Raw genomic sequence first — 14748 nt, forward strand, 5'->3', positions numbered from 1 at the left:
CATACCATTTCTCTACAGATATAACAATATCACTAGAAGACAGTTTTTTTAATTCATGTCACTTCTCCACTGATATAACAATATCACTAGAAGACATTTCGATTAATTCATGTCACTTCTCTGCATATGGATAATTCTCTGATATGGATAGTGCTAAAATGAACGTTCGTTAATAAAGAGATTTTAATTTGTAACTATCAATCAGGAATATGTACAATATAAATGAATATTAAAAAAAAAGTTTTTTTTACTAAGCCATTTTAAAAAAGGAAGCATATGAAAGAAACAAGTTTTTATATTTTATTTTTTTTGGAGAAACAAGTTTTTATTTTTTAATTTTTGCTAATTTTTATATTTACTACTTTTTACTTACTTTAATCATTATTATTATTTGCAAAATAAAATTTAATGTTAACATAATAAAATTAAAAATAATGTGATGAATAGAGTCAGATTTTTTCTCGAAAAGTGTTTATAAAGAAAACAAAAATAAACATTTCTCTCATTTGTTATCATTATTATATTTCTATGTCATTCTCGATTGGATGACTAACAGAATTTTCTTCTTATTTTAATTTCATATCTTAATATTAACTGAAACTTTAATGAAACTTATAAAATTACAGCATAATTTTGTTGTGTGAAATTATTATGATAAGTTTAAAAGTGAATTAAAAGTAATAATGAATTCTTTTCTGTTTACTTTATCTTTCATTACAACAAAATTTCATCTTTAACAATGAACGCATCTAATATGTTCGCCTCAAATCAATACAATATATTTTTTAGTCAAAAATTTTTTCATCATTTCATACGTTTAAAAGTACTTTACGATGCTATCAAAATCCTTTGGGAGTTTATTTGAGAAGAGAAAAATTTTCAAAATATAAATTGAACAAAGAATAATTGACAAATTGAAATGTCAGTCACAATTGCTTCCAGCTTCCTATCATCTATATAATATTTAGGAGGATCTAAGATAAATTGAACGCAATAATTACTTTGTGTTAAATTTAAAGCATACAAAAATTATTATTTTAGAAGAAAAAAGAAAATTGTTTTCAAATATTTTTCATATTTTTAAATAATACTTTTTAATACTGCAAAAATATTTGCAACATTATCCGCGTATAAGAATGAAAACGAATCAAAATGATTTCAAATGCCGAAAATTATTTCAGTAAAAAAAGTAAAAAGATAAATCTGTGTAATTATTTCCATCAATTAGTTGCATTTTTTAACAAATATTTGATAGAGTATAAAATATATTTTTACACTGTCTAACTGTTCAGAAAAGGGGAAAATTCTGGTATTGAATAATTTCAATTAAAGGAGTTACCAAATAAAAATTAATTAATTGAGAATAAAATTTCGTTGTAAAAAAAGTTAAAGTTCACAATTATAGCCAATCAAATAAATTTATGCTTCAGCATTATCACCATTTCATAACAAGAAGTGATAACATTTTACCGATAGTCATTTAGCATAAATAGATACAACTTCAATAAACATTTCAATCAAGAAAAATATTTAATCCGAATACTTAAATAACACATTTTTGAAGATCCATGAAAGCTTATCTTTCCCACACTCCCACTAATCTCTATATCATACAAAACGCTAAAATAAATACAGTAGTATATATTAGTCAAAACTGCAAAGGATATTAATGAGGATGCTTTCATGAAGTACAATCAAATCACTAGCTAAACTTTTATCATTCTTTTTTTCTAAAGCTATAATTGATTTTCGAATTTTGTGTAAAAAAAAAAAAAAAAAAAAAAAAAAAAAAAAAAAAAAAAATCAGAGTTCTTTTTTTTTTTATGAATTTTTCACATTTATCCTTCTATTATTTGTTTATTTATTTTTTGTAGAAAATGGTGACATTGAAAATTGAATATTGGCAATGTGAAGAACTAACGATAAATTTGTTAGTATACAACAAAAACTATGAGAGCACTTTGCAAAAACTAAAATAAATGGTCAATATGAATATTATGAATTTAAATGTTTATCTAAATGAATGCAGTAGAGTTAAGATTGAATAAAATTTTGATTTTTAGTAAAAAAAAATTTAAAGTTATAACTGATTCAATTCATTACCATATAATTTAATACTACTGTTTAGTTGCAAACTACTCTATACAGTAACTTCGTTTGGGTTACCGTATAATTACTATTACGGTGATGGACATTGTACAAGCTAAGTACTTGGATTATTAATATTTTATGCATAGATCATTTTAAAATAGCAAGCAGAATAAGGAGACAGAGGGAAATATCTATTTCTACTTGTTGATCTTTCTTTTCTTTGATTTCTTTTTTTCTTCATGATTTTTGATTTTCTGATTTCCAGTCCTTCGTTTCCTTTCCTTTTTAATACTGAATTTTGATTGATTTAATAAATTTTTTTTTGACTGATTGATCAGTAATGCCAACAATAGTTATGTACGACTTCTACAATTCATGGTGGTGCTTCTAGTGGAAATGGCATTTTATATTCATTTATAACTTGTGTCAAATTCATGTGTAAGCATTTAGGAAGATAACACATTCAAAACTTAATTTAGTTAATTTTAATGAAATCATAGAATTCATTGATGAAATTCATCCTTCTATTGATATATTTAAATGTTGAGAAGAAGTATATTTCAAGGGACAAAATTCGTTCAAAGCAATTTGAAAAGCATTTGATTTTGAGTGAATTTATGTCAAGACGATTTGATTTAATTAATTAAGTTTTTCTATGATTTTAAATATTTTTATAATAGACAGTGTATCTGTTCAGGAAATTCAGAATCTTTGATATTTAAAATGAAAAAAATTAATTTTTAATTTAGCAAAATTTATTATACTTTTTCTTTCACTTGTGCATTTGTCATTCCTGGATATTGTTCTGCTGCATTTGCAAAAATTTCCCATACCATAACACCGTAACTCCATACATCCGTTTTAGAAGTGCAAACTAATCGTTGGATTGTGCAAGCCATTTGATTGGTACTCGTCTTGCTTTTGTCATATGATATTCGTCATCTTCACGTGACAAACCAAAATCCGATATTTTCACATGCAACAGAAATGACCTTTTCATGAACTGATTGTGTTTTGTGGAACAAAGTTTTGATATCTATCAAATGATTATGACAAACAAAAAGCAATTAAAGTAACAGAGAAGAAGTAAATACAGACCTAATTAATCGATAGAAATTTAATAAATAAATTAACAGTCGATAGTGTGTGGATATATTATTTTTTTTTAAAAAAACCGTTTATTTTTCGTATTGATTTATTGAAAAATGAAATCTTATTTTAGATATGAAAAGCAAATGAATAATTTAAATAAATTTTTGTTTAACTTTTTACTTAAAATTTGAATATTTTTTAAAAATCAATTCAGTTTTGATTAATTTAATGTCAAATTTTGAAAATTCACTCTCACATAAATATACTGAACTTTGTTTAGTTCAGTAAATAAATAAACTAACTATTCCAGTGCGTGCAAGTAAACAATTTCTAGCAGCAATATCACGATGAATACAATTTTTTGAATGTAAATATTCTACACCCCAAGCACCACCAGCCCATTTTTTCAACTTTATCTTTCACTAAAACTCGATTTTTCTTCAAAAAATCATCCAATGCATCACCAACCACCTGTAAATCTTGAAATATTAATTAATTTTTTTTTTTTTTTTGAATGTCAAAAAGAAACTAATTTACGTTAGCACTTTAATAATAAAAAATCAAACAAATATTTAATTGACATATAATAATATACATGCATACGTTAGTTCAGAATTAACTTAACTGTAATTAACTTAATTGTAATTGTATATGAATTTAATTGTATACGTGTGACGCAACTTTAAATATATATAGCACAATTCACATATATAGGACGCAATTTTTAAGGCATTTCGCCGAATAATTGAAGAAATCAACAATCAAAAATATAAAATTATATGCACACGTAAATTGTAAATGCATACGTAAAACATAGTCAAAGTAACGATTCTATTCTATTATACTAAAGAACACTCACTAATTCCATAACAATAAGTAATGGATCATGTTCAACGCATACGCCATGGAAGTTTATATTTGCCAGAAAACACTTCACCAAATTCACCTTCACCAATTTTGTTTTCGATTATAACTGTTTCATGTCGTAATTCCCATGGTGATCGAATTATTGCTCGTTTCAAAATCGCCTTTGGCACCTAAAAAATTTAATTTAATAAAAAATAATGCTCAAAAAATGATAATTTTTAGCTGAAAAAAGTGAAATGAAATTACTTATAATCTTCTCTCGAGCAAATCTAGCAAATATTTTAAACTTAGCAGTTAAGAGGGACTATAAAGTTAGCATTTAAGATTGTATTTGAATTAGTATTACAGAGAAAGATTGTAAACAATAACCAAAATTTCCAAATTGGATTTTATTTCTGTGTTAAAGATATGAAATAAAATAATGAAATTAATTTGGTCCAAGGAAAAAGAAAATTTTTGTTGCAGAAATATCGCCATACTATTTAATATATATCATCTCACTAAATAATTCTATTGTTATCTAAGACAAGATTTTTTCACTTATATAAGAAAAATACTACGTATTTTCTAAACTTATAAACTCAACTTGGAGATTTCTTTTTAAAGATTGGAATTAAATGTTAAAATTCATATCTAAGTTATAGTAATTTTAACTTAAAAAAAGTTTACAGCGATTTGAGGATAAGTTAGATCTAAAGTATAGTATATGATGCCATCACAAAGATTTTAAAAGCTTAAATGAAGTACTATATCGAGGTCCAGTAATGTTACCGGATTTAGTTGGAGTAATATTACGTTTTCGGATGATGAAAATAGTAATAACCGCTGATATCGAAAAGGCATTTTTACAACTAGAACTACAAAATGAGGGAAGAAATTGTACACGTTTTCTTTGGTTAGATGATATTCATAAAGAACTAAGCAATGAAAATATAAAATGTTACCGATTTAAGAGAGTTCCTTTTGGAATAATATCCTCACCCTTCTTATTAGCAGCAACATTAAATTACCACCTAGAAAATCATGGTAGTGAATTGGCATGGGAGATAAGAAAGAACTTATACGTAGACAACGTTATTATATCAGCTAATGGAACAGAAGAGGCCTTATATAAATATGAAAGAACGAAAGAAATTTTTGGTGAAGCATCGATGAACATAAGAGAATTTCTTTCAAATGACGAAGAATTTAACAAAAGAATAGCTGAATGCGACCTAAGCCAAACAAACCAGGAAAATTTTCTTGGTCTTAAATGGAACCATGAACGAGATATTATCCGTGTGACACTGAAACTGAAACGATGGATAGGAAAAAGTTTAACAAAGAGGACTATCCTACAATTCATAGCCTCCCAATACGATCCATTGGGTCTTCTCGTTCCTATAATGATCAAACTTAAATTATTCATACAATACTTATGGAAAGAAAACATTCCATAGGATCAATCTTTAAACAAACAGGACGAACAACAGTGGATAAATCTCATCAAAGAATGGCCAACAAATATAATAGAGCTGCCAAGATTTGTAATGGAAACTTCACAATTAACAGAATTCCATATATTTACTGACGCTTCGAAAGTTGCCTATTCTGCAGCTATTTATATTCTCAATCATGGATATCAAAACACATATTCGAATTCATTTTTTTTGCTAAATCTCGAATTGCTCCAATTAATGGTATGTCAATTCCTAGACTTGAATTATTATCTGTACTAATTGGAGTAAGAGCAGCTCAGTTCGTATTGAAACAATTATTACTAAATGAACCAGAAATACCTCGTGGTGTATGGAAATTGGCAAGGATAATAAAAATTAATCGAGGATGGGATGGAAAAATAAGGAGTGCAACAATACAATTACCGAATGGAAAACAAATCGATCGATCAATAAATATGCTTTATCCTATGGAAATAGATGCTACTGAAGATAGAGAAGAAAAAATGGAAGATGAACCAGAAGAACCCATTGCTCGACGAACCAGAAGTGCTAAAAAATCACAAACTACAGTCTATGCAAAGGACAAGTCTAATCTTTTGATAAAAACTTTATCATTAATAACGATGATGTCATTAATACCAAGACAGGTATTAGCCAAAAATAGATGTAATTGGATTACTGGAGTACCCTTTAATATTCCTGAAAAATGGAATTGTGAAGAAATTATTCACAAAAATGCTACATATCACAAAGTGGATGTGTACACACGCAACTTCCTCACAATTCTGCAGATATTTAAATGTTCGAAACAAATGAACGGAATTGGACTAATTCAATCTTCTCCTAATCAATGGATAACGAATAAGGAAATACAATACTCCTATGGATGGTTAGGAGTTAACTGTCAATCAGCGTCAAACTTCATATTAACTCAAGGAGAAATTCTCCTCTACGATGGAAGAGGGTTAGTCTCTAACCTTGAAGATATAAAAGATTGTTCGACACAAAAGGGTGAATGCATAACGAATACTAGCATTATCATATGGAATAGCAATGATACGACCAATCATTGTTTATATCGAAAGATCGGAAGATTCAAGGCTACAAAGTATAACAACCACCTATCATCAATGAGATACAAGCATCGCTTATAATTGATAAAAACCCCCCTGTATTAAACACCAAAAATTCTAGATTCACCTCTCCAATTTTAATGCAATTTTAACCTCTCCAAATTAATTTTAATGCAGGGCGATATAGTTATTGAACTAGACGTTGAAGATGACTCGAACTCTACTACAAAATTCAAACGAAGAGTAACAAATAAACTACTGATGATGGAAAAGTCTCCGGATAGAAAGTACGATCCTGAAAATGTAAAGTACCTTTCTGATTCACTAAGACAAGAATTCCTTCAACAACTTAAAGAAACACAGCAGAGAAGTTGTCAAAACAGAAATAACTTATTACTTTTGATCAAATGGCTATCAATCAGCAATCCTACCCTTGCCACGAAACTAATACTTCAAAGAAACGATGAGATAGCTAAAAGAATTAACGGAAATTTGATGGTGGCTCCTTGCAAATCAGAACAATCAACAATCGAAAATATCGAATTCAAAGGAGATTTAATAAATAAGTTTGAAATTGAAAGAATTAATGCAGAATTGGAAATCCTAACTCAAACCCAAAAACAATTAATTCAATACCACATCAAATGAAGGATGAACTCTTTTGGCAAGAAATCTCTGAAGAAGGAGAAGAAATTATCAAACAAATGGAAAGGGAATTCAATGAAATTGTTCTACTGATAGAAGAAGAATATGAAAACGTGATAACACATTGGAAATTGATTTTTACCTGTATAATTATCGTGACAATATTAACTATTTTAGTTATTATTAAGTGGAAATTTAAATTAGTTCAATACCTCCTTTGTAATACTTCAAAACGAAATTCAAATCAAGCTACCATCATTACTCTCCCTATAGAATCACCACACACTCAATTCCTAACTAAAGAAGAAATTCCACCTATTAAACTCCGTACATTTAGCTATACACCTCAAAATCACTCTCTCAAAATTACATCTTAAAACAATTTCTCTCCCCCTTTGGGAGTGTCGCGAATTACAATTTCGCGAAAACTTCTAACCAATTTCATAGTACCATAAATCATCTCTCCTTTTTAAATTGTAAACAATCCTACGGTATTCACATATGTAATTTTAATCTCCTTTTTGTAAACACCTCCAATTCTTCATGCACGTAATTTTTTCCGTAAAATTGAAATTTGCTTTCATTTTAATCTCTTCGTTGTAAACACTTCCAATTCTTCACACATATGATTTTTATGTAAAATTGAAATTAGCTTTCATTTTAATCTTTTCTTCGTAAACACCTCGAATTCTTCACACATGTGATTTTTATCTCAGACACCCCCAATCCTCACACATATAAATTCAATTCTAATAAACACAATGCATTGTCATTATTGTCGACTACTACTCTATTAACCGAATTCAATTCCTCCGGTCTTCTTTATTATAAATTTCTTCTCTCTTTTTATTGCTCAGCTCGGTTTATTATTACTACGTTTTCAAAAAATAAAGGTTTATTAATTTTCCTACTGTATTGCAACTATTCGAATATCAACCAGACAAACCTTTCACGACACCAATGGCTGGAAATTGGAATTTCTCGAAATGAAGTTCTTGGTGTAGAAAAAGCAGATTGTACAATGATCTTCGTGATTTTTCTCTCAAACTTTGATCAAAAGATGTATTTATATCTCTTCTCTCGCATTCTTTAATTGTCAATCTTTCATGAAAGCGCCACCTTTCATTCCAACCCCACATCCTTTGCAAACCACTATGAACTGAAAACGCCTAAATTAATAAACGCTCGAAAGCGTTAAAAATTTTTTTCTGTGTAAATTGAACTTGGATTAGCTTTGCGATAATCTAGTTCATATAATATCAGAAATGGATACACATATGCTAAAGAAAACTAATTTTTTGAATTTTTTAGTGCACAAATACTATTTGAAGGTAAGTTTAAAAGTAAGGGAAGCAGAAGATTTCCGAAATACTTCCTATCAGAAAATGCTGCTTAATAATTTTTTTTAGTAGGTAGAGAGGTTTAACGACCAAATGCAATAAAATATAAAAGAAATTGTCGTTAATGAAAACAATAAACAATAGTATCGATCCTCACTGAATGAAAAAGGATCGAATGAGAGAATTCAACTTCGGATTCACATATAAGCTAATTACTGTTGGTTATACCGCGTTGTATGCAGTATTCGCTAAAATTTTAACCTTTTATATTTTTTCCACTTGCTTTTTCCAATTTTCTTTTATGCACTGACATTACGAATGAAACAGTCTTTGTAGAAGTCAAATTCAAATTACATTGAAAGCAATGACATAGCTTCTTCTTCGAATCCCGAATCCTACAACTGATAGGGAATTGCCATAATCATCGTGTGCCACTTGGACAATCCCGTTTGATGGAAAAAATTCACCAATCAAGAGAATGGAAAGTTAGAAAATAAAACTGCCAGAAAGAATGTCTTTGAAATCGATTAAATTGCTTATTCTTATCAAATAAAGAAGCATTTAAAATCTTAAAAATAATGTAAAACTGTTAATTTCAATGCCTGTGATGCATTTCTCGTCATTTCTGCTGCAAACGGTGCTGGAATATCAACTTCAATGCACTTTTTGCATAGTTCTGGAAATGGTGTATCATGCGATAGACGTGCTGTCCGGATTTGGTAGTTGCTTCCATAATATCGCTTCTTCTTTCCATTTCTGCTAACCAGAAATAACCAAATTATATCCTCATAAACTGCAAAGGTTAAAAATATCAGGATTGGACTTAAGATTAATTTTCGTCTATAATCTCACTTTCAAAAACTTAACTAACTTTTCTGAATCATATAAGTTGATGTTTGATAACGTCTGAAGTAGTTGTTGGTAACAGAAGATATAATGCCACGTAAGATCCTCTTTGCTCTTGCATTTTTTAAGTCTATATAATATTATGTGTAATTATATTACGCACTCATTTGGATGAACACACAACTCACACGTTCATAACATTATTACAATTTCGCTGGAATTTCAAGCTTTATGAGCTGGTAAACTAACACACCGTCGCAATGGTGTTACGAATATGAGTGTAACAATGAGAAATCATGCCGCAACGTCACTGATATACACTTTTCAATAGTCTTCAATAAATTCACTTTTATGGTACACAACAAAAATTCAACAACGTTTTTATTCAAATCAACCAAAAAAGAACGTGATGACAATACTGATCCCACAAACCTGTAGATGATAAACAAAAGCTAAATTTCCAATCATGAACAAGACCGTTTTCACTTGATATTTAATAAAAAAGCATTGAGTGATCATATAACATAAAAAGTTGAATTTTTGAATAGCCGAACTGCATGAAATAATCCACCCTTAACTCACAATGAATACATATTCGTATGGTTCACAAAAATGTGACAATGAAGCAATTCAAGGAAAATTAACTTGAACATTAAAAGCAAAAATTGGATATAAACAATTATCCAACAGCAGCTCTAAGTGATTATTTTCAACTGTTTTCGGTCATTTTAACTAAAAGTCATTATAAATTTTAGGAAAGATGGAGAATAAAATGGGAATGATGCCAAGGGAAGATGCAAAACCACAAATAATGCGTCTTACAACTCATATTCGAGAATAACCCAAAAGAAGCAAATTGTTCGTTAAATTTGTCCTTTTTATACAGAGAATCAATTAAAAAACAAAAAAAAAAAAAAAAAAAAAACAAAAAACAAAAAAAGAAAAGTAAAAAAAAACTAAAAGTATCTAAACACCCGTTAAAATTATGATGTTTTTAAAATGTTTGACAAATCGCAAAAGTCCGGGAAAAGGATAATTGAACATGACCCATTAAAGCGGTGTGACCAACTTGCAATTGCTTAAAAATTGCAACATGAAACCTAACGGTAACTTACAGTGGTCTTATCTATTCTCTGAATAAGAGATACCGCAACAGAGAATAACAATGAGCATAAAATGGCAGAATTTTAGGAAAAAGACAATAAACCTGAGTAGGGCAGGGTGTCGTGTAAGAGATGCTAATCTTTTTTTAAAAAAAATTGAAGCTGAAAAGTTAAAATAAAAGAAATAAGTCGACGACTTGTTCCTTCACGGATTTTGACCCTTCGAAGATGCCAACACCGATGCTGCCTCCGAAACTTTCGACTGTAACAGTTCCTCATTTTCCAGCATCATCAGTAACTCCGAGTTATCCATTTCAAGCATCATTCCTGTTATTTTTCCAACATCAGGGCCCTGATAGATGCGCTCAATTAGCGGATAAATACGCTCACCAAGCATTTGTTTTTGTTCCTATAAGCAGGCTTTATAATTGCTCTGTAACCAGTATGAATGAAAAAGAAAAAACCGTTCTATTCCTTCGTTTCATTTCTTACTGATTTCGTTTCGTTCACCTTAATTTGGAATTTCATTGATTTTAGATTTAGTTCATTACAAAAAATAAAAAATATCGTAATCAAACCTGTGGAAGAGCCTGTGCAAGCATGTGAGCGGTCAATGGTTCTTGACCCTGGATGACGATACTATTCTGCTGAGACTGACGTCCAATAATGGCACTATACGATGAATACATCATTTGTCCCTGGTTAGGTTTTCCCGGTTGTGTTTGTCGGCCTCCCTAAAGGTATTCAAATAATCCAATACTCAGGAAAATACAATGAGTCAAAATTGGCTCTATAATCAAAAAATTAATTCGGTGTTGAAATAGAGATAACAAAAACGCACCACCTGTTGCGGACGAGTACCTTGATTTTGGACCATAGCACCACCGGCCGTCAAACGTTGTGCTTGCGGACCACCACGTGTAACACCAGTCTGCCCTGGTCCATATTGACCCTGCTGAGCTCGCATAGCCACTGCAGCAGAGGAAGCTGTTGGACGTGTACAGCTTCTGCCAGCTTGTCCGTACCCACCACTTTGGACCATATATGGCGATTGCACGCCTAAGAAGATAGTAAGCTAATCTGCCTAATCGATTATGCCGAATAATTGTATTCAACTTGACAGTATTGTACAATGAATACATCACTGATGTGCCCTTTGCTTTATTACTTACATAAAATTGTCATCATAACAAAACTGTCAATCACATAATAAAACCAACAGCAGTAGCCATCAAATCGAGAAGAATCCTCTCCTCACATTATGCTATCATTTAATATCAAAATGTACCAAATCCAGCAGCTGCGCCAATCGTGTTCCATCTTGGTGTTGTTCCGCGCATTTGAGCACCAGGAATAGTTGCAGTTGGCATAAAAGCTCGTTGATTCTGTAATGTCGATGAAACGAAAAATCCGCCAGTGCCAGGCGTGTAAACGGTTCCATGCATGGTACCAGCATTATGCATACGAATAGATGCAAGACGTTGCATATATTGTGATGCCAATTGTGCTTTACGATCTTCCTTACGCTGTGCCAAAGCAACGTATAAAGGTTTTGTACACATCATCTTGCCATTCATTTCAGTGACCGCCTAGAAGGAAAAAATGCAGCAATCACAAAAAGTAAAAAGTGACAACAATTAATAGCAGAAGTACGTGAAACACATAAGAACCATAATTTTATGAATATTACCTTTGTCGCTTCATCCGGTTTTTCAAAGCAAACAAAACCGAATCCCTTAGAACGCCCATTATCGTCGCACATAACCTTAGCCGAGGTGATTTTTCCATAAGCTTCGAAATTTTGCTTTAAAATATCGTCATTTACCGTATCATCCAAATTTTTCACATACAAATTAACTCCCTGATAACGCTGCATACGTTCAACCTTCTGCTGTTCATAGCGACGTTTCAGCTCTGCAGAGCGCTCATTCTTCTTTTGTGCACGGCAAACATACAGCTTACGTTCTGTTCCCGGGAGCTCGTATTCGTGCATCTCTGTTACCGCCTACAAATTCGAGACATATTTTAATAAAGTATTTATACTATGCCACTTCTAAGTTACCTTTTCGGCATCTTCCGGATTTTCGAATGCAACGAATCCAAAACCCTTTGACTTGCCATCAGCATCCACCATAACAGCCGCGCTTGTTATCTTCCCAAATTTGAAAAACAATTTTTCCAAAGCTTCTTTATCCAGTTCATCTGCGAAATTTTTAATGTAAACATTGGTGAAACGACGAGTTGTTTCACCCATTTCACGAAGACGTGCCATACGTGGTTGGAATTTTCCCACATACCTAAAAATGATCTTACTGCAAAAAAAGGTTACATACACATTCTTATACACTTCTGCTCATACATTTTTGGTCAAAGCGAAAGCTGCTGCTGCTACATTGTCTCCAAAAAACAACATAAAATACTGCAAACGTACACTTTTTTTCCTTCCAGAAGCATTCCATTTACTTTTTCAATTGCCTTCTGAGCACTTTCTTCTGTTTCGAAGTGGACAAACCCGTATCCCTTGCTGTTCAACTCTTCGTCATTAGCGACCTATAAATTCTGCAATCAGTACAACAAAACACCTCTTACTTTAAAGATCTGATCCAGTCAATGCCGATTTCTAGTGGACATTATACCTTAAACATATCAAAATGTGCTTCTGAAAATACCTTTGACCAATCGAACTGTGCTTTCAAGAACTTTGAATCAATCAATGACGACTATAGTGTTGTGTGATATACACAATCATATTTTCTTGGCTAAAAACTGATGCTATGCTAACAGATAGTTAATTATATTTCACAAACAAACTTTGCAACTTAGGATATTTCCAAACATTGAGAATGTATCGTAAATGGCTTTATTGTCGATACTTTTGTCTAGGTTCTTGATAAAAATATTGCCAGCACCCGAACGACGCATTGATGGATCACGCTGCGACCACATAATACGAATAGGTTTACCATACATCATGTCAAAGTTCATTGTGTCTAAAGCCCTCTCCGCTATAAATAAAAATTAGTGTACATAGGAAACAGAGAAGTGAAATTATTTGCTTATAAATCATCGCATTATAGGGTGTAGGTACGAAATTTGGGAAGTTAAGAGTATTTCAACAATGTTCCATTACATTTTCTACAATTAATATTTTGGAAATAATTCTGTCCAATAGTACAATAAAAGCAGATGATTCCCTGTTATACAACTTTAATCCTTAATCCTTGTCCCAATAGTTTCCATCTTTTATCTCTTGTAGTGTCTGCACACGTTACAATAAAATATGTAAGATTAAAATCTTAAGTATTTCATCATCCAAATACACTATTTGATTGCAAATTCCTACAATGGGCTTATAAAATTCGAATTAATCAAGCTATGTCTTAGTTTTATCTGTTTCAGCGTAGAAAGAGCTTAACTTGGATGTAGTGTCATTTAATGATTCATAACAGTTAAGATCAGCAGGGTGAAAAATATGACAAAAATTTTAGCAATTGTATGGCTAACCGTCGGCAGGCTGCTGAAAGTTGACATAAGCATAACCCAGTGAGCGTCTCGTGATTGCATCACGGCATACACGAATAGACAGTACTGGACCGGCACTGCTGAACTTTTCAAAAAGCATTGCTTCGGTTACATCAGGATGCAAATCTCCAACGTAGAGCGAAGCCATTGGATATGATGGAGTCATACCAACACCAGCTGTTGCTACTGTTGCCATTTTCACTTTTTTCTTCTTTTGTTTTATTCACTAAATTTGCTACTAGCGACCAACTTATATCGTTACCAAATCTGAAAATTGTTCAATTACATACTGAGTAATATTGGTTAATTTTCTCTACTTGAAAAAATCTGAAATGCATTAAAAATCTTTAAGAAAGTTCTGAATTTAAAGAGCCAAATCCACTATTCACTTCCATGTACCGAAACAACTAACAGAACTAGATAGTGCCTTATCAAAGATCATAATACACGGAAGAAATATCAGAACCACACAATAAATTATATATTGGAACTGAAGTGTCTCCCTTTTCTCAATATCTACTCCAGTACGTGAAACTCATACACCACGACCAATAATTAAACAAGAAAACCGAAAGAAAAGAAAGAAACCTTATGTCTCTCAGCTTTAACAAAATGAAACAAGGAGAGATATTGAATTTAAACACCAACTCTAACAATACATCGAAATTTACATATTAGATTAGCGAATATATGCAAATTGATAGAAAAAACATATGAAAGTTTAGGCATA

General features: G+C 31.1%; 3 protein-coding genes across 5 annotated transcripts; all 3 read right to left on the reverse strand.

The window, feature by feature from the left end:
- Window positions 1–4073: 4073 nt before the first annotated feature.
- Bm8776 (uncharacterized protein) lies at window positions 4074–6559 on the reverse strand (the record flags this gene model as incomplete). Of its 2 annotated transcripts, none has more annotated exons than XM_001892813.2 (2): window positions 4074–4220; window positions 6467–6559. In XM_001892813.2, 2 exons carry the CDS (start codon window positions 6557–6559, stop codon window positions 4074–4076), a joined length of 240 nt encoding a protein of 79 aa, XP_001892848.2. The 2 variants fall into 2 exon arrangements, with proteins under 2 accessions (XP_001892848.2, XP_042938815.1); XM_043082881.1 differs by lacking the exon at window positions 6467–6559 and adding an exon at window positions 4798–4893.
- A 2338-nt stretch (window positions 6560–8897) lies between these two features.
- On the reverse strand, window positions 8898–9431 carry Bm13378 (Uncharacterized protein; the record flags this gene model as incomplete). Its single annotated transcript, XM_043082882.1, has 3 exons — window positions 8898–8942; window positions 9150–9340; window positions 9419–9431. 3 exons carry the CDS (start codon window positions 9429–9431, stop codon window positions 8898–8900), a joined length of 249 nt encoding a protein of 82 aa, XP_042938816.1.
- A 1270-nt stretch (window positions 9432–10701) lies between these two features.
- Window positions 10702–14214, reverse strand: Bm8777 (polyadenylate-binding protein 4, putative; the record flags this gene model as incomplete). Of its 2 annotated transcripts, XM_043082883.1 has the most annotated exons (9): window positions 10702–10905; window positions 11075–11230; window positions 11338–11555; window positions 11785–12085; window positions 12187–12501; window positions 12559–12793; window positions 12928–13046; window positions 13308–13501; window positions 14001–14214. In XM_043082883.1, the coding sequence occupies 9 exons, from the start codon at window positions 14212–14214 to the stop codon at window positions 10702–10704; spliced, it is 1956 nt and encodes a 651-aa protein (XP_042938817.1). The 2 variants fall into 2 exon arrangements, with proteins under 2 accessions (XP_042938817.1, XP_001892845.1); XM_001892810.2 differs by lacking the exons at window positions 10702–10905; window positions 11075–11230; window positions 11338–11555 and having other exon boundaries at window positions 11774–12085.
- Window positions 14215–14748: the final 534 nt, after the last annotated feature.

This window comes from Brugia malayi, assembly GCF_000002995.4.
Source record: "Brugia malayi strain FR3 genome assembly, contig: Bm_019, whole genome shotgun sequence".
Taxonomy (NCBI): Eukaryota; Metazoa; Nematoda; class Chromadorea; order Rhabditida; family Onchocercidae; genus Brugia; species Brugia malayi.